Here is a 19,940-nt window from a genome sequence, read left to right as displayed (position 1 = left end):
GGGAGCGCCGCTTAGCCAGAAGCCAGGCTAATGGCTGGCTAGTGCAGCAGCGGTGATGAGAGCCTCTCCCCCTCCGTGACAGGGCTAAGGATGTCCGACTGATGGCTTAGGCGCGGAGCAGAGCGGGCCTAAGCCATCAGTCGGACATCCCCTGAGGGCTCCTGGACTGCGAGAAGGTGCAGTCTGGGCTGAGGGATCCCCCCTCCCCATCCAAGTGCACAAATTTCGTTTACCAGGCCTCTAGTAAAAGAATAAAAAAAATACTCCTTACCTCCAAACCCAGATAAATTTTGATTTCCTTCCAGTCCCTTTTTTAAAATGCAGAGATATGCACATATGTGTGCATGTTTTTTAAAAAAATATATTTAAAAAATGTTTAAATTCATGTTTTTTGTATTTCTTCATGCCGTTAGGTATTTTTAATGGCCATACACTTTTCCTTTCTCATCCATCCATTCCATAAATAGGTATTGAGCTTCTGATATTAATAACTAGTAGTGGCCCTAACTGGTTTGGCTCAGGGGATAGAGCGTCGGCCTGCGGACTGAAGGGTCCTGGGTTCAATTCTGGTCAAGGGAATGTACCTTGGTTGCAGGCACATCCCCAGTGGGGAGTGTGCAGGAGGCAGCTGATCAATGTTTCTCTCTCATCGATGTTTCTAACTCTCTATCCCTCTCCATTCCTCTCTGTAAAAAAATCAATAAAATATATTAAAAAATAACAAACAAGCTAGTGATGACAATCAGGTGACAATACAGATTGCTCTCTGCCTTCCTGGAGTTTCCAATCTCGCAATGTATTCCATCATCTGAAGAAAGGGACATCATGTAATTTAATCTTTTGGAAGTTTCCAGCCCTTATCTATAATAAATGACACTGTTCTCTTTTAGAAATAACTCTGCTTTGAATGTCCTTGTACATAATGAATGGAGTGTATTTTGGTCATTACTACAACTGCATTCTCTTTCTCAGGAAAGGTCACTTTAAAACTAATTTAAAAATACATAACTGATGAAACCTGATGTGCCTGGCAGTGGAAGGGAATGAGAGGTTGGGGTTAATTCTTTCATCACTAGCACCTTCCTTTCTCATTAACGCCCTGTGTTTGCTGGGTCCTCTGGAGCCCACAGTGAAGCAGCTCTGTTGTTCACACTGCCTCTCTGGGGCGCCCGGGTTGCAGAGGGATTTTCACTGGGAGCAAGCACTGATGCAAATGATTTTTGGCCATTTAGGCAAGAGTCGTTGCTCATTATGCAGTGGGTTCTGTGCCAGGGAATCATGGCAGCCACACCTGGATTCTCAACCTAGGCTGTGCCAGGACCCTGGACATGTGGGTTCTGCAGATTCTCTCCGAATGCCCTAGGCATGGGGCTTGGCTCCACAGGTGAGCCTGAGGGCCAGCAGGCTGGAGGACCACTGCCTTAGAAACATGCTCCAGGGTGTAGGGTGGGACAGCATGGAGGCCGCAAGCACAGGCTTTCTTGATCATCCCTCAAATATTGATTGACTTAATGATCTTGGAAGTCAGGGCCCACCACCCATTTTCACAGCTTCAGCTAATAGACCTATAAACCTTTTCCATTTGCAAGGCCCCTCTTTCCACTGAGGTCCTGTCTCCTTGGGCTCCGGCTGTGGAGCAGAGTGTAGCTGGCAGTGGTATCCGCTTGGCTGAGCTGCTCAAGGATGTGGCAGCATCTTCCAGCCCTTCTGGCCCCCACCCCCGTCCCGCCCAATGTCTTGGCTTCTTGGAAGGGAAGAAGCCACCAGAGCACCTGTTCTGAGGTAGTGTACATCCCACCCTTTGGAGCAGGATAGAAAACAAAGCTCACTTTACCGAGGGGGGCATTTTCAATGTTTTCAACTACTTTGATCTCATCTTTGTCATGTACAGTAATTTTTAGAAAGACAGTATTTTGTTAGTAATGTTGGGATTAAATTTTTTGCTAAGGCTTTGAAACACAAACAAAATTTTAAAAGCTTGTCAGCAATTGAAAATTGTAATCCTGCTGAAAATTGTAATCCTAAAATGTGTTACTATAACACATTTTACTGTTATAGTAACCATAAAACATGATGATAAATATAAAAAGTACCATACAGGAATTAGGAGGAATATTTTCATTCTCATGTCTTTATTAAACTCTATAGAAATTATTCTTGGGTGTATAGTCTTATTGGATAAGTGGGTTATCATGAAGACTAAAATGCAAACAAAAACTCCTCTGGCATCAGTTTAAAATTGCAATAAAACTCAACAGTTTTTGTAGGTTTAGCTGTAAAATACAAAGGTGAGAAATCATTTCACCACCTAGAAAGGTATAATTTGTGTAGCTTCATTTCTGGGAAAACTGTTGTTTGTTTACTTGTTGGTTCATTCATTCATGCACACACTTACTGAGCACTGTAATGCACCAGGCTGGGTGCCAGTTGGTGAGGATGCAGAGATGGGGTTGGCATTGCTTGGCCCTGGTATATTCTATTGGCAGTGTCTTTTGTCTCACGTTGGACTGCCTTGAAATAGTGACTCGAATAGCTGCTTGAAAGGAAAGTGAAGTTTTTTTCCTTTCATATTGAGAGAGAAAAAAATGCCTACCCAGGTGACATGTCTAGAGTCCAAAGTTCTTGATAGTGTTATATTTCATTTTAAGGCATAAGGTATGGAAAGGCAGATTTTAAATTATGTTTAATGTTGGATTTGCTTAAAAAACAGTGGCATCGGCAATTGTTGAGGGCAGTTGGGATGTGATCTATCGTGGCTGAAGCCCAGAGGTTACTCCCTGGCGAGTGTGTTCTGGAGCAGCAGGTCAGAGATGCTTCCGGCCGACAGGTGCTTTTTAGAGGTGATGTCACATGGTAGTTAGGAGCCTGGACCTGGATCCATGCTGTGGGTATGAGCCTTGGGTCTGCAGTCACCTGGAGCAAATTACTTATCCTCCCCGAGTTGTGGTTTATTCGTATATAAAACGGGAGTGGGAACCACAGTACATTCACCGTACTGTCCGGGCAGGATCAAGAGTTAGCTCCTGAGGGGAGCAGCTGACAGAGGAGCTCGTTACGTGGTGGTGGTGGCAGAGGGGTTCCAGTGGTCAGTAGTATTGGGTTACATTTCTTATCATCACAAATTCCCTCACATATACCATGTCAGAGCCCATGGCTGCCAGGGGAGGTCAATACGAAATAGGTTGCACTTGTTGGTGGACTGACTGTATTTTAAGAATTGAGGAAGAAAATCTTCTTAGTGCTCAAGTGACAACTTCGTATCCTACCTCAGGTGTTCTCCACCGATAACTGTGGGTTAGGGATTCTGTCTGTAGTACTGTTGCCTTTTGACGATATAAAAGGTTACCAGCCCTTGAGTCATAGGCTCCTATAGGAGGAGGGACGGCCTCCCTCCTGGCACTTCCCGTGGTATCTGCAGTGATGTCTCTGGTGCCCACTGAACAGCAATCAGCAGGATGTAGGTTCCGTGGGTGGCTTCTCCCATTTCCATTCACGATCCCATACACCTCTGTCAGACTTCTCTCTTGGTATCTCCACAGAAGGAGGGGCAGTGGTGAAAAAAGGGTGGAGAGGAGTTGCCTAATTCAGTGGTTCTCAAATGAGGGAAATGTTATCTCCCCCCCCCCCCCCAAGGGACTTGGGCAATGTCTGGAGACATTTTTGGTTGTCATAGTGGAGGTATTGTTACCATCATTTAATGACTGCTAGAGCCTAGGGATGCCGCCAAACACCCCACAAATCATAGGATAGCCCCACACAACAAAGAATGATCTGGCCCAAAGTGTCAGTAAAGCTGAAGCTAAGAAACCCTGAGTTACCCCAAACGAACTAGCAGGTAATAGTTAAATGCCATTTTACACAGGGACTCCCTTGCTGGCAGGACAGGTAAAGAGGCTGGAGATGGGGGAGCTTGATGTCTTTTGTCTGAGGAGCGGTCTCTTTGTACCGGGCTCAGCCATCTCTTCGTGGCACAACAGCCCTCATCTATGTGGCTGGTCTCTGGCAGTCCTCAGAACCTTAGAGAATCCGTGCCTGCCTCAGGTCAGCGTAAGAGCAGAGCTGATGGCTGACTGCCACTGGCCGTGCCAGCTCATGACGTGCCTGGGACAGACTGAGTCATGCGGACTGGGACTGCAGCCCCGGAGGAGAGCCATCTGAGACTCTGGATAATGGTAAAACTTCACATCACCCACGGGAAGGTTTCTTCAGGAAGCATATTCCAGAGGAGGGTTTTATTTTTTATTTGCATATTTAGCAGGCACTTATGTAGTGCCTGTTATGTGCCAGGAAGTTTTAAAATAGTTTATAAATGTTGAACTCTTTAGACTTCATAACTACTTTAAGAGGCAGGGTTATTATTATCATTCTGTTACAGGTAAGGAAACAGGAGTGGAGAGCGAGGACTCAAACCTAGGAACTTTGACTCCAAAGTGTGGGCCCTTAACCACACTGCCAGGGGTGGGGAACTTTCTTCCTGCCCAGGGCCATTTGGGTATTTATAACATCATCCGTGGGCCATATACAATTATCAGTTTAAAAATTAGCCTGCTGTATTTGGTCAAAAATTTGCTTAACTCACCTCTAATGCTTGGCATGGCCAGACCAAATGATTTTGTGGGCCTCATACGGTCTGTGGGCCAGACGTTCCCCACCCCTGCCTATGCTAAAGATGAAAGACACTGAATTTCGCACTTGGTTGTTGTTGTTGTTTTCACCTTGGCTCTTGACTCGCAACTGGTCCCATTGAGGCATCGGGGAATTAGGCAGATCTGAGTTATGTCTGTAACCATGAACACATTACTTCATATCTGTGACCCTCAGTTTTCCCATCTGTAAAATGAAGTCATACCTATCGCATGGAGAATATGGATATATCATGGGATTTCATATCCTATCTAATAAAAGAGAAACATGGTAATTGGAGTATGACCGCTACCCTTCCCATTGGCTAATCAGGGCGATATGCAAATTAACTGCCAGCCAAGATGGCGGCTGGCAGCCAGGCAGCTTGAAACAAACATGAGGCTTGCTTGCTTCAGTGACGGAGGACTCCAACGTTCCCCACCTGCCGCTGCTGCCCTCTGAGCCTGCAGTTTAAGAAACATTGTAACAAATATAGAAGCTAAACAAAACCCCAGAAACCTGCTTTCAGCGAGCCCGGGATCTCAGAGCTGGAGTTGATAGAGAGTTTCGATTATAAAACCGAAACAAACCAGATACCTGCTTTCAGGAGCAGAGGCCTAAGAGCTGGAGCCTCGGAGCCTAAAGCTGGCCCAGAATAAAAAAAAAAAAAAAAAAAAGGAGCGGTTGAGAGCTTCCATCACCCGCCAGCCTGAAAACAGCCCACAGCCCCTCACCCAGACTGGCCAGGCACCCCAGTGGGGACCCCCACCCTGAAGGGTGTGTGACCAGCTGCAAACAGCCATCATCCCCTCACCCAGGCTGGCCAGGCATCCCAGTGGGGACCCCCACCCTGATCCAGGACACACTTCAGGGCAAACCAGCCAGCCCCACCCATGCACCAGGCCTCTATCCTATATAGTAAAAGTGTAACATGCCTCCCAGCACCGGGATCAGCGGAGCCGCGAGGCCTCCCAGCACTGGGATCAGCAGAGCTGAGAGGCCTCCCGGCACCGGGATCAGCATGACAGGGGGCAGCGCCCAAACCCCCTGATCGCCCTGCGGCTCTGTGTGTGACAGGGGGTGGGGCCACAACCTCCCTATCGGCCCTGCTCTGTTCGTGATGGGGGAAGGTGCCCCAACCTCCTGATCAGCCCTGCTCTGTGCCTGATAGGGGGGAGCTCCCCAACCCCCTGATGGCCCTGCGGCTCTGTGTGTGACAGGGTGCGGTGCCCCAACACCCTCCTCCCCCCCACGGGCCCTGTTCTGTGTGTGATGGGGTAGAGCCATAACCTCCCCATAGGCCCTGCCCTGAGTGTGACAGTGGCGGCGCCCAACCCCCTGATCCGCCCTGCTCAGTGTGTGACAGGGGGCGGTGCCTCAACTCCCCTATCGCCCCTACTCTGTGAGTGACAGGAGGGAGCTCCTCAACCCCCTGATGGGCCCTGCTCTGTGCGTGACAGGGTACGGAGCCCCAACCCCCCTGATGGGCCCTGCTCTGTGCGTGACAAGGGGTGGCGCTACAACCTTCCTATCGACCCTGCCTTGAGTGTGACAGGGGGCGGTGCCCCAACCCCCCAATCGGCCCTACCCTTAGCATGACTGAGGGTGGCATCGCCACCTCCCGATCCGCCCTCCTCTGTGCATGTCAGGGGGTGGCGCCCCAACTCCCCAATCGGCCCTGCTCTGAGCCCGCCAGGGGCTGCACCTAGGGATTGGGCCTTCCCTCTGCCACCCAGGAGCAGGCCTAAGCCAGCAGGTTGTTATCTCCCGAGGGGTCCCAGACTGCGAGAGGGCACAGGCCGGGCTGAGGAACCCCCGTTTCCCCCCTGAGTGCACAAATTTTTGTGCACCAGGCCTCTAGTATACACACACACACACACACACACACTCACACTCACACTCACACTCACACTCACACTCACACTAGAAGCCCGGTGCACGAAATTCGCGCGTGGGTGGGGGGTCCCCTCAGCCCAGCCTACATCCTCTCCAATCCGGGACCCCTTGGGGATGTCCAACTGCCGGTTTAGGGATCGGGCCTAAACCGGCAGTCGGACATCCCTCTCACAATCCTGGGCTGCTGGCTCCTAAACGCTCACCTGCCTGCCTGCCTGGTTGCCCCTAACTGCCCCCACCCCCCACCCCCTGTTCGCCCCTCACTGTCTCTGTGTGCTGGCCTGATCGCCCCTAACTGCCCCTCCTACTGGCCAGGTCACCTCCAACTGTCCCCTCCCTGCTGGCCTGGTTGCCCCCAACTGCCCCCTTCTTCCAGCCTGGTCACCCCTAACTGCCCGTCCAGCTGGCCTGGTTGCCCTCAACTGCCCCCCCTTGACCACCGTCCTAGTTGCCCCTCATTGCCCCCCCCTGCCAGCCTAATCACCCCCAACTGCCCCCCTTGCCTGCCTGGTCACCCCCAACTGCACCCCCTTGCTGGCCTGGTCGCTCCCAACTACACCCCCTCCCCCATGCCAGCCTGGTCACCCCACACAGCCTGCTTGTTCAGTCATTTGGTCGTCCCTCACTAACCTCCCTGCCGGCCCGGTCGTAGGCAGCCATCTTGTGAGGGTGTGAGGGTTAATTTGCATATTACCTTTTTATTATATAGGATTTATTATATAGGATATATATATATATATATATATATATATATATATATATATATATATATATATATATGGCACATGGTAGGCCTTCAGAAAACGTTAGTTCTCTTCTGCCCTTCTTTGTTATAATCAGATCTTTGGCCCTATTGCTCTAAAGCCATGGACAGCTTATTGCCTTCAGGTAATATACATACTGAAGAGCAAAAATTAAGCCTGGTCAGATATTTGTTAGAATTAATGAACAGACTGCTACGATCTTACCATTGTGAAGAAGTGTGATGTTCAGGTGGGGAGGGTGAGATCGTCCCAAGCACATCAGTCAGACTTACTGAATCAAGATGGGGGCTCTGTTTCTGTTTGTAGTTTTTTGTCAGCTCCAGTGATGTCATATGTGAACCACTGAGCACACAGACTTCCATACTAATTGCATATCTGTGCCTCTGTTTTGATGAGTTTCTCTCCTGGCCTGGCAGAAGGGGGCCACCTGAGTGCTTCTGGGCCAATGCTGGTAGGCTCTACTTGGGGTTGGTGAGTTAACCAGGTGTGTGTTTCTTCCCTGGCCAGATCAGAGCACCTGCTCAGAGTGAGTTTGCTCTGTTCCCAGCATAGAGGCAGGTAGCAGCTTCCCATTTGTCTGCATTCAGGACTTCACCACATCTGCACCCACACTGTTCCTGTTCCACTGGCCCACTCCCAGTTCATAAATGAGTCTGGATTCCGTCCACATGGATGGGCATCCTGTTGTCCTTCTGCCTTTTCCACATGTAAAAGTCAGCATATCTTTCTTTGATTATGAGTTTCCAGAGGAGAAGGGCTAAATTCATCTCTGTGTATGTGGAAAACCTCATATACCAGCTCATCGAATGTTGACGTATGCGAGAATGACATGTCTGGAGGGAAGAGTATCACTCCTACCCACAGTCAGATATGTAAGAAAGGGCGTCAGCACTTGCATGGAAGTGCCATGAGGGAATATCCCTAACATCTAAGGCAGTGCCTGGCACCCAGGAGTTGTGTGATAGGTCTTGAAAGAGTGAATGCCTTTGGTCTTGAAGTATTTTTCTAAATCTGCACGCCTAGAAATCTGGGAACTGTGGCTTTTATTGTTATCATATGTAACCAACCGAAATAGAGACTGCAAAAAACTTGGGACATACTGCAGTATAGGACACTGAAATAATACCAAACTTGATCCAGAAACTACTTCAGGACCTGGCCACCCTTGGGGATTGTCATTCTGTGCTCCGGTGAATCGTGCTATAAGGAGGAGGAATTTCACAGAGTGCTTTGGTAGGATGCTAACAGGAGTTTTCTCCATCAGCCCAGTGGCTAGAAATAATTTATGTCATTTATTGCCCAACTTGGGTCCCAGAACAGACCACGTTGTTTTGTGCTTTCTGGACACTTGAAGATGGCCCTGTCATCTTTAAGATACGGTTTGTTGGGACAGGACTTGGGCAGTATTGACTCTGCTACTTCTTTTCTTTTTCTTTTTTTGTTAATCCTCACTTGAGGATATTTTCCCATTGATTTTTAGAGAGGGAGAGAGACACACACACATACATAGAGATGAGAGAGATACGTCAATTGGTTGCCTTTCTCACGTGCCCTGACCAGGCCCAGGGATCGAGCCTCAACCTAGGTGCATGCCCTTGACCACAATTGAACCCCGGGACCCTTCATTCCAAGGGCCGACACTCTATCCACTGAGCAACACTTACCAGGCCACTTTTCCTTCTTAATGTCAGAGAGAGGAAGAGAGAGCATGTGCATTGAATACCTATTCAGTGACCAAAGAATTTTTAAACTGTGCATTTTATTTTACAGATCTGAAGAAAACTCTCGCCGTGTTGTTGGATAATATTTTGCAGCGCATTGGCAAGTTAGAGTCGAAGGTGGACACCCTTGTCATCAATGGCACAGGAACAAATTCAACCAACTCCACCACAGCTGTTCCCAGCTTGGTAGCACTTGAGAAAATTAATGTGGCAGGTAAGGAGGGCGATTCTATAGCCCGGCGTGGGTCAGATCTTGATTTGAACTGGGAAAAGAATAAAGAAGCACAGTGGTTCTTTTCCATATAAGATAAATCCCATAAACTTGGTATGGCCCCTGTGAAGCTGAGTTTAAATTTATTTTTGAATAACAGATGTTAAAATGCTTTTATAGTCTCATCATGATGTGTGATGTCTGGTGGTTCCTATGATATATTTCACATAATGAGCTCCTAGAATTCACTTTTAATGAGAAGATTCATAGCATGGATAAATGAAATGTAGAGGTTATCTGGGAAGCGTGTGCTAGTTAGAGGGCCTTCCTCCTCCCCATTTTCATCAGACAATTTCAAAAGTCTATTACATATGATAGAGTCCCTCCCCCCTGTTGTTAAAGAAGAACCACCGTTGCAGAAAATACCTCTGTGTGCATATGGAGAAATAAATTCTGGAAATGGATGTAGGAAATAATGGTGCCTACCTGATCTTGGGCTGATTCTGTAGCCACTCATGGATGCCACCATGCGGTTCCCACTGGGGTTCATTGTGTCTGGCCCCTTCTTGAAACTGGAATCTTGCATGAGAGAAGAGAAGTGGGTTAACCACAAAACCCAAATCAAACCCAGCATGTATTGTCCATAGCTCGTGTTGGACCCCTATCGCTGCCCTGGAGTTGGCCTCTGGGGCTCTGTGGTTGAGCCAGGACTTGCTCTTGTTAGAGTGACACCGTCCTTTCCTAGGGACTAGGGATGAAGAAAGGTGCTGAAAGGTTAACATCAAGTGCTTTGAGTGAATGGTATGATTACCCATTCACTACTCCTGATGGGTGGTATCCAAACCCTAGTTAGTGGACAAAATAAGTAGCTGGGCAACTTTTGAAAATCAGTTTAGCATACTCGTTGGCTTGTTTCTCACTTCCCCTTTCTTATAGAAATTCCCAGAATTAATTGGGAGAGATTCCTTTTCTTTCCCACCTCCAGTGTCAAAACATTTAATCGTTTCACATTGTGCAAGCTTATTGTATTACCTGTTTGTTATATTCTTTGCCCTTTCACGGGTTTTAAATTGCAGACTATATTTCTAATAATCCAAAGTATCCAACCAAACAGAGGTATTAAAAATAACTTTTAATTACAACACAGAGGCAGTGTCATCTAGGCCATAAATCCTATCTTCCCTGCAGTTTCCAACAGCTTCTGTAATTAGACAAGGAAACCTCCCACTGTGTTGAGCTGCTTATTAATAAACAGCACCCATGCCTCTCCAGGCTGCACTCCTCCATCCCCTCCCCAGTAGGAAAGGCTATAGGAAAGCTCCCATCTGATTGCTCTACCTTCCCACAGTCCTGGAGCTGGGCAGGGTGGGGCGCGCTGCCACTGACTGCTGCCTCCCACTGCCTCTGTCCTGCAGGAACCCTGTATACATGTCTGCTGTCATTCTCTCCCCTGATCAGGGATCTTACTGCCTCTGGCTGTTTTGTTTGTGAGCCAGGCTCTCGGAGAGACTTCTCCTTCTGGGCCCCAGCCCCAGAGTAGAGAATGGTGGGTAGACCTCCAGCAGTGACATAGGAGGGAGTTGGTGGCTACTTCTTCCCTGCCCTGAGTATTGAGCTAGTTTACTCAGTTATCAGATATCTCTTGAGCATAGTCCCTAAGCCACTGGCTCTGAGGGGGGCTCCTTTAGCAATACCATCAGTCCCCTGTTTTCACTAACATTTAAAGAACCAAAGAGTTTTTTTTCCTTTGGGGAAAATGGGAGACAAGTTATGCCTTCAGTAATTAACCTCATTCTAGCTCCTTTGTACGTGTGTGTGTGTGTGTGTGTGTGTGTGTGTGTGTGAGAGAGAGAGAGAGAGAGAGAGAGGGAGAGAGGAGAGAGAGAGAGAGAGAGAGAGAGAGAGAGAGAGAGAGAGAGAGAGATTTTTACTGGGCAATTAGGAAAATAATACATAGGCATAAAATAACACAAACTGTGGTCACTGTAAATGGGGGTCAGTGTAGAAGGCTTCTCACAGGAAGGTAAGCTTTGCAGGCAGGTAAAACTGAGGTGTTAGGGTCTCATGGAGGAGAAACAGACTAGAAATGGGCTGTGACTCAGAAGAAACTTGGAAGGAAGGAGAGGAAACTAACATGGAGCAACCACCCATTAATACCAGTTATTGTTCCTGACTCTTGGAGCCACAATCTATATAATAAAAGCCTAAGCGACCATTATGGAGAACGACCTGAACGACTGGTTGCTATGATACACACTGACCACCAGGGGCAGACCTCGATGAATGCAGGAGCTGCCCCCTGGTGGTCAGTGCACTCCCACAGGGGGAGCAGCCACTCAGCCTAATGCTGGGCTCACAGTTGGCAAACACAGCAGCGGTGGTGGGAGCCTTTCCCACCTCCGCAGCAGCACCAAGGAGCAGCGAGCCAAGCGGTAAGGAGCGAGCAGGCGGGCAGGAAGGAGCGAGGGATCCCAGATTGTGAGAGGGATGTCCGACTTCCGACTTAGGCCCTATCCCCCTAGTCCAGCAGTCGGATATACCCCAAGGGGTTCTGGACTGCTAGAGGGTGCAGGCTGGGCTGAGGGACCCCCCCCCCACCCGAGTGCATGAATTTCATGCACCAGGCCTCTGCTATTAAGTATAATCTTTTCAGCATCTCTGAGAAGTAAGTAGTTTCACGGGCTTCAGTGAGTTAAATATTTGGGAGAGGGGACCTTTGGTACTGGAATCCTCTGAGCTCAGCATAAGGCCGCCTAGCACCACAGAGAGAAGACAGAGTCTGTGCTGTATCTCTTGCTTCTCTTTGTAAATCATTGCGAATGATGAGTCTGGGGAAGTGTGCTATCTTTTTTGTTGAGGTTCCTGAAGAGCTGACAGTATAGCCTGTTTAACAAGGAAAATTTTTTTTTTTTTGGTCTGGGTGTCTATTCCTTGATTGACCTATGTATTATTTTTAAAAAGAAGAAGCTCGCCCCTCTGCATGTGTGTGTGCATATACATCCCTTTCCTAGGCTTTGCATTGGCCCCAGTGGACATAGATGTGAAGTAAAGATTAAAGGAACTCTTCTTTATTTCCTTCAGAAATAAATATTTTTTTCAAATAATCAGCATTTGTTTATTTGTCATGGCTATAGATTAGGGTGTGAAAAAGAAGAACAAGAACTTAAGTTCGTAGTCCTAGTTCATTATCAATCCCCCATGGCTTGTGTGCCTTCTGTCTGGGCCCCGGTCACACAGGTGGTCCTCATACCCCTCTTGTCATAGCAGGGATAATAGCTCTTGAGCTGTGAGAGTTCATCTTTATAGGGTTCCAGTCCTAGGGTGTGAAGTTATTCGTTCTCCCTTTCTGCATTAAGACATGTGGTAATTGCTCAGAAGCGCTCTCTCTGGTGTGCCTTTACTGCTTACTCCGCTGTCGCGCTGCTCATGATGGTTCTGATTGCTTACTGTTGTGTCTGATTGCTTGCTGATATAGCTTCTGGTTGGCTATAAACTGCCTCTAAATTGGGTACCATAGCAATTGAAGAAAGGCTTTTTACATTTATTTTCTTTGTAGGGGACATTAGTGTGTATGTGCATGTGTCCCCTTTCCTTTTTCTGTTTAGTTGTGTTCCATGTGGCTTTTATCCAAAATGGCTTTTCTTTCCAAATTTATCACTCTTGGGCTATTTTATTATGTGAAAGTGAATCATTCCCTTTAGAGAAATTAGGTTGAAGTGGACTTTATTAAAATCAAGAATCATATTGAACTGCATTTTGAACTCTGTTTATCTTATTGAAGAGGAAGGTGGATCAAAGAAATGAAAAAACAGATTTTTAAAAATCTCCACCCTTCAACTAATCACCATTTCTCCAGGTTTTCTCCGTGAAAGGACTTGCTTGTGCCTTTGTCAAAATTATCTGCTTTCAGAGTAACACCTTGGTTTTCCGGAAAGTCTAATTCTGCTTTTCTCCAGAATGGTGATCTTAGGTTATGAAGTAGAGCGGACAGGATTGGGTCTGAGGTCCTTTGCCACATTCTAACATGGGGGAGGTAAGAAGTACGGATGTGTGATAATGAGATTGCCTGCTAAGGACTGACAGCGCCCATGTTTATCCTTGTTTTACCCATAGTGTCTTGTCCGAAGCTGTCCTATTGAAGGTGTTCAGTAAATCCTGCCCATATGGTTTGGCTTATGCTGTAGGGGGCAAGCATTTGGTTTCACTGCTGCAAGAGGCTTTTTACTTTTATTTTTTTATAGTTTCTCTTCTCCATTTATACTCAAGGGGATTTGCTTGGAAGTGGGACTTGGTATCTCATTTCCCTTTCTCAGACCTCAGCCGACACCACCTAACAGCAGGACTCTGGTTTTGTCCGGCATGACTTAGCTTCCTTCCCAAAGGTGATTCTGCATGGTGGACCTTCAGAGGACTTGATAGTTGCAATCTAGACTGGAATGGTTTGGGGGATGGGCACACATTGCAGAGCTCTGTACTGTGTGGGGCAGGGGGCGGGGAGCATGGGTGTGTGGTGTGTGCATGGGTGCATTTATTTACTCTCAAAACCCAGTTGTCGTCCTTCAACATCAGCTGAATTACAGGCCAGCGTTGAAGGTTCTCTAAAAGGCCAACATAATGCTAGCTCCCCTTTTGTTATGACTGCTTACAAGTGCATGGTCAGTTGAGAAACACAATCACAAAATCGAAGGTGCAGGCACAATTCAGATGGCCATTTTCTGAGACTTAGTCCAAATTGAATGTCTGCATTTCTCAAACATCAGTTGCAACATATAATATATTGTAGTGCTTGAGTTTGAAGTGCAGTGTATTTGAACTTGAATGCTCTTCTCAATAAAAAGAACCATAATTATTATTCTTACCATGTGGAGATTGAAAATGAAAACGTCCCCGCTGCTTTCCAGGGCTTGCATTTGAAAGTACCTCCCTCCCTTTGTGCTGCTAATGGGCCTTGAAATGAAGTTGCACCTGTGTGACTTCCTTGTTTGTGTACCCACATTTCCAGTTGTGTTGAAGTGGCACCTGCAGTGTCCAGCCCCCCTCCCCCACCACCACCACCACCCAGTGGCTCAGCAGGTGGCTTGCCCAGGATCAGGTATTGGCCAGCCAATGGCACCCCAGATGCTGGTGAGAGACAGAAGAGAGGCAAGATTTCAGGGTGCTTTCTTATTGATTGCACCAAGAAACAAATGTCTTCTTCCTATCTACCTGTCACTTTCTGTTTCATTCTTTACAAGGGCAGCAATAAATACCTGGCTACTTGTCAGAAACAATTCTTTTGCTACCTTCACCAAAAAATGTATGTCCTTGTTGGTATGGTTTTCACCTCGGGTGGTCAAGGGCATTTTGGTTTTTATGAAGAAGGAGGAGAAGGGCAGGAGGAGGAAGAAGGGGGATGTGCAGTTCAGGAGAAGTGATGCTGCCCTTTGAGCCCGTGTACTTACTGCACTGAAAGATGACTTTGCCCCTCAGGCAACACTTGGCAATGACTGGAGATATTTTTGGTTGCCACAACTGAGGAGATACTATTGACATCTGGTAAACAGAGGCCAGAGATGCTGCTAAACATCCTACGTGCAGTGCACAGGCCAGCCAGCTCCACAAAGAATTATCTAGCCCCAGCGTCAGTTGTGCTGCAGCTGAGAAACCCTGATCTATAAAGTATTGTTGGAATCTGGGATTACCACTTAAGATCAGTGCAGAAAGAGGCCTGAGACTTTGAGGTTTCCCAATAGGCCTGCTGAGACCTAAGGTCTCCTCCCCTCTTCCTTTGCAAGGCTGTTTGCAAGTCCCCAGCGCCTTCCACTTTTAGCTCTGCAACTGATCTTCCAGACCCCTAAGTGAGAGATTTTATAAACTCCCAGACTATTTTGGGATCCTGACCTTAAGAAACTCTTTTCCTAGACCCAAATTAGTAAATGTTGGCAATCTGTATTTTATGCCTGCTTATATAGAAGGTAATTATTTTTAAGTAAGAGCCACTAATTCAGAATAATGATGGTAAAGTAGTCTGAGAGAGTGGATTTAAATTATACGACGGTTATAGAAGAAATTACATTGTTATTTTAAGCAAATTGTAGAATTATCCAGATATGAGAAAGTAAATTAAGTAAGTTAAGGAAAATAAGGCAGATTCCCAGAGGTCTGTGTGACTGCATGGTTTGCCCTGCGCAGCATATCAGGAGCAGTGCCAAAGGAGGTGAGACTGGAAAGACAGGTTGGGGGTTTGTGAGGAGTTTCATGTGAAACTACTGAGGAGTTTCTATTTTGTTCTATAGGCAGTGACAGCTGATAAGGGTTTAAAGCAGGAACTTAGTTGATAAGATCTGTATTTTCAGAGAAAACTCAATGGCCTTGTGGAAGTGGAATGCCTTTGAGGGGGGTCATGCTGGAAGCCAGATGAGAGAAGGTTTAGTTGGCTCAGGTAGGAGAAAGCCTGAAATTGGATGGGAGGCCAAGGGAAGAGGGGTGGGTTCAGGACCATGTCAGGGTGGAGCTGACATGACGGGGACACTGGTGGACACTGGTAGGCCATGGAAAAAGGCAAGGGAGGAGGTGTCCTAAGGATTCCCAAGGACACTGTTTCAAGGATGACTGTATGGAGGGAACAAGCCAGCAAAGAGGACTGTGTGAAGACAGCAACCATGTGTTAATGTGGATTTAGGGAGTATAAATGCTTTGCTGTAAGCCCTGTGGTTAGGAGTAACAGTTTAAAGGCAAATGGAACCATTGGCTCCCAGTGCTCAGGACATGAGGGTCAAGGAAAGGCTGTATTTGTGTAGCCAGGCTGCCCTAGTTCAAATCTCGGCTCCACCACTTCCTGCCTGTATCACCTTGGGCATGCTTTTGAACCTTTCTAAGGCTATTTCCTCATCTGTAAAATTGGGGAGATAATAATATTTCCCATTTTATGGGGTTGTTTTTTTAAAAAATATTTTATTGATTTTTTACAGAGAAGAAGGGAGAGGGATAGAGAGCCAGAAACATTGATGAGAGAGATCCATCAGCTGCCTCTTGCACGCCCCCTACTGGGGATGTGCCTGCAACCAAGGTACATGCCCTTGACGGGAATCGAACCTGGGACCCTTCAGTCCACAGGCCGCCGCTCTATCCACTGAGCCAAACGGGATCGGCGGGTTGTTGTTATAAGGATTAATGAGACACATGAATAATTGAGAAAGGAGCCTGGGACAGAGTTAGTAGTACATGAGCATTTGTTAATTACAGTTTAAAAGCTACACATTTGAAATACTGGTCTAAAAATAAAAATTGTCTTCTCTAGTTATTACAATATTATCACTAATTATGAAAAAATTAACTAGTATTTGTGCTTCATAAATTAAAAAGTATTTCTATATAATTTTATTTGAGCGCTTTAAACTTGAAGAAATTCCCAAATTGACCCTTTCTGTCAATATTCAGAGACCTTTATCATCAATAGTAAAGGCATAGCAAGGAATCCATGCATTTGTCAGTACTCTTGGTTGCAAGAGGTAAAAAACCTAGCTCATACTGGCTTCAACAGAAAGAGAATTTGGGGCTCATGTCATTGGAAGGCTCAGAAAAGGATTCTGAGTGCAGCACCGCTGCATCCAAACGAGGACACTGTCCTGCCCTCTCTGTGGGCTTCATTGTAGGCCATCTCACGGTGGCGGTGGGAATGGCCCAGGAGGCCATAGGTTTCTGGCAGCGTTCTTGGGGCAGGTTCTGATTGGGTTGGCTGAGGATATATGCCTATCCGTGATCCAGTCACTGTGCCAGTGACCTGAGTATGGTTCATATAGGTTATCCCAGAGCCTAGGAGAGTCCCTAAAGAGATTCCAGGCCGGCAGATGAAATAGTTATGACCATGAGAGACCCTTGTCATGGTTTGGATTTCCAGCATCTCCAGCCTGACTCTACCTTTTCTTTCTTTGAGGGTGCAGAGGGCAGAGCTTCTGGAATGCTAACCTTTCTGTCCCCTTCCCTCCCCTCCTCCCCCCCTCACCCCATTAAATGCTGCTGGGAGCTAGCTGAGCCCACAGCAGGCTGTTTATTTACGCCCTTATACATTTATGTGGTTTTGTGCACAGCCTGGAAAAGCCCTTCCAATTTTATGGCTAATGCTTACCATCCTTGTCAAGACTCATCTGCAGCACCGTTTCCGCTTAAGAAGCCTTCCTGACCCCCCTCCCACCCCAGAGGTTTCTGATGGCCTTGCGTTGTGTTCCCACAACTGCTATGCACATTTTTGGAATTTGCCTGTCTCCATAGCCAAGCTGTAAGCTACACAAAGGCTTGGGTCAGATATGCTACATTTTCCTTTTAAACCCAACACCCAGCTGGGAGCCTGGTAAGCTGGTTCTCAGTACGTGATTGTGGGTGGTGTGCACTGCTCCTTCTGCCCACAGGCCAGGCCAGCCTCTCTCCTGGAACTCTCACCTCCACAGTGAGGGCCACACACACAGCTCTCGATTGGCAGGTCTGCCCGTGGTCTGCTGTGGCTGCTGACTGCTCTATTGTTCACAAAGAGAATGCTTTTGCTTTACCATGCTTTCTAAAAACTGATATTCCACAGTAAGATAATTTCTTCTGCAACTTCTTAGTAGCTAATTATAAAAATGTAAGTAAGATTTTAAAACATTTTAATCAGCTACACTACACCAGAGGTTGCTCTGAATGAATAGTTCTTGCAGAAAAGAGGCCGGGACTCACCATTCTTAGTGCCTTTGGACTAATTTACTGACCCTTCAAGGAGCGCATGCCTTTCTTCATTTCCCTGTGGGGATTGCTCCTCCTCCTCAGTAGTTTGAAGGGAAGCAGCGGAAAGAACGGAGTCCTTTGGGAGCTGGCCGGGGAACTTGGGAAGAATCTGCTGTCATTTATGAAAATGCCTCTACACAGGTTGTTCTGTGGATCGGGAGATAGGGACACACTGAAGTTAGACTTGTTTGTTGTCATCAGAAGGCGACAGATTCCACTTGCTCTAATTTGGCTTAATGAGGCAGCATATACAGTTGTGTTATCAGCTTGCATATGGTATTGATTCAATAGACGCTCCATAGCGACAGTGGAGCATATGTTTCCCACAGACAGCCCTGTCTTTCCGTGTCCTCCTTTACCTGGTTCCATTGACACCTATTTCAATAGGCTCATTCTAGAGCCTGTGAGTTAAAACTTCAGGTCAGCCTAATAATTAAAGCTGCTTGGCTGGGAGCCAGGGAATTGTCTGTCTCTGTGTTGTAGAAACGGCTTTTAGGTGCATGGGCTTTCGAGGGATTTTATTTTAAGCTCCGCTTTTGACTTTGCATAGCCACAGCCTCTAAAATTAGGTGACCTACATGAAAATCAGGTGCTAGTTTTTGTTGTTTTCCCCTTTTCATTATACAGTGGGCCTTGACTTAGGAGTTTAATTCGTTCTGAGACCGAGCTCGTTAAGGAGCTCGTTAACTCAAATTACTCTGTCAACTCAATGCAAAAAATCCGCCAAGAGATAGCTGGTATCTCAAAAAACTAGTTAGTCGGGACACTCGTAAGTCAAGGCCCCACTGTATCTCAGAAAAAGAAGAGATAAAGTGTATGTGGCGAAGGTGGGTTTAAACATGAAGAGAACAGGAATCCCATTGGACATGTGATAGAAAGGGGCCCACCACCCCTCCGTTGGGGCAGCAGCCCTGACCCTCATTGCAGCCTCCTTCCTCTTGGCCGGCGGACCTCAGCAAGTCTCTGTGCGTGATCGCAGCCTCAAGTCCATGGATAACAAGCCGAGGGCCCGATGCGGTGACAGAGCCGGCAGAGGGACTGTGTCCGGGTGGACAGAGGTTATAAACTGCATTTTGATTTGTTTGTCAGAGTTGGCCAGCTACACTATTAGCTGGTTTTAAATCTGCCTTATTGTTTTCTGCTGGTGAGCTTTTCAAGTCAACATATACAGTGGGACTTTTTACGCTGTCTTCCTGGAACTGGGCTCTTGAAACAGTTATAGTGGAAGAGCCACCATAGAATACCCATGGTGGGGCTTATGCTAATGTTTCCCCTGTCAACCAGCAGCCATAGGATTGTGGTTTGTTCAGACACAGACTCTGGATCCTGTCCGCCGGGGTCTAGATCCCAGCTCTGCCACCTCATAGCCATGTGTCCCGAGATAAACCCAGTGTCCTCTTCTACCAATGGGAACAAGCTACCGTGCTGTGGTATTGTTGCGAGGACTATGAGTTAATACGTGGAAACCACTCAAGACCAGGCACAAAACAAGAGCTCAGTATATTTGGGCCCTTGGACATGCACGTCCTGAGGACCCAGCTCTGGGTCTGACCTGTGGGCTCAGCCTGTCACGGATGACCAGTGCTTGATGTGTGTGTATACTACCCAGTCCCAGTGCTATAGAGAAAACTGCCTGAGAAGAGGGGATTTCTGGAAGCCACCTGACACTCACAGGCTGGACCTGGCCTTGGGCATCAGACCATTTTGAGCAGAACTCCTGGTGCCCTGATTTGCCCACTGTTGGTATTTTACTTGCCATCACAGGCCTTGGCTCCATTCTCTGTACAAGGAAGATAGTGATGCCAACAATTTCTTCTTGTGCCAGTGAGGATGCCATGTGATAATGTGATAATGAGTGCCTAGCAGGCCTCTTCTACACACTGACCTATAGATCCTTCCCTCTAGTTAATCCCTTGTTAGAAATATACTAGTAACATGGCAAACACTATAACCAGCACTGTCTGGGGTGTGCCAGGCCTCTGCCAA

General features: G+C 47.1%; 1 protein-coding gene across 1 annotated transcript in view; it reads left to right on the top strand.

Annotated features, from left to right (window-relative positions):
* Positions 1 to 19,940, top strand: part of MGAT5 (alpha-1,6-mannosylglycoprotein 6-beta-N-acetylglucosaminyltransferase) — a gene marked incomplete at its 3' end in the record, with an annotated part of 356,096 nt that overhangs the window by 156,447 nt on the left and 179,709 nt on the right. The window contains exon 3 of the mRNA XM_081095204.1: positions 9,054 to 9,218. Coding sequence (XP_080951330.1) covers positions 9,054 to 9,218 — 165 coding nt within the window. The remainder of the gene's footprint in view (positions 1 to 9,053; positions 9,219 to 19,940) is intronic.

The sequence above is a fragment of the Myotis nattereri genome (assembly GCF_964212035.1).
Source record: "Myotis nattereri genome assembly, chromosome: 7".
Lineage (NCBI taxonomy): Eukaryota > Metazoa > Chordata > Mammalia > Chiroptera > Vespertilionidae > Myotis > Myotis nattereri.
The sequence above is the reverse complement of the archived record's forward strand: the minus strand, read 5'-3'. Positions and strand labels throughout refer to the sequence as shown.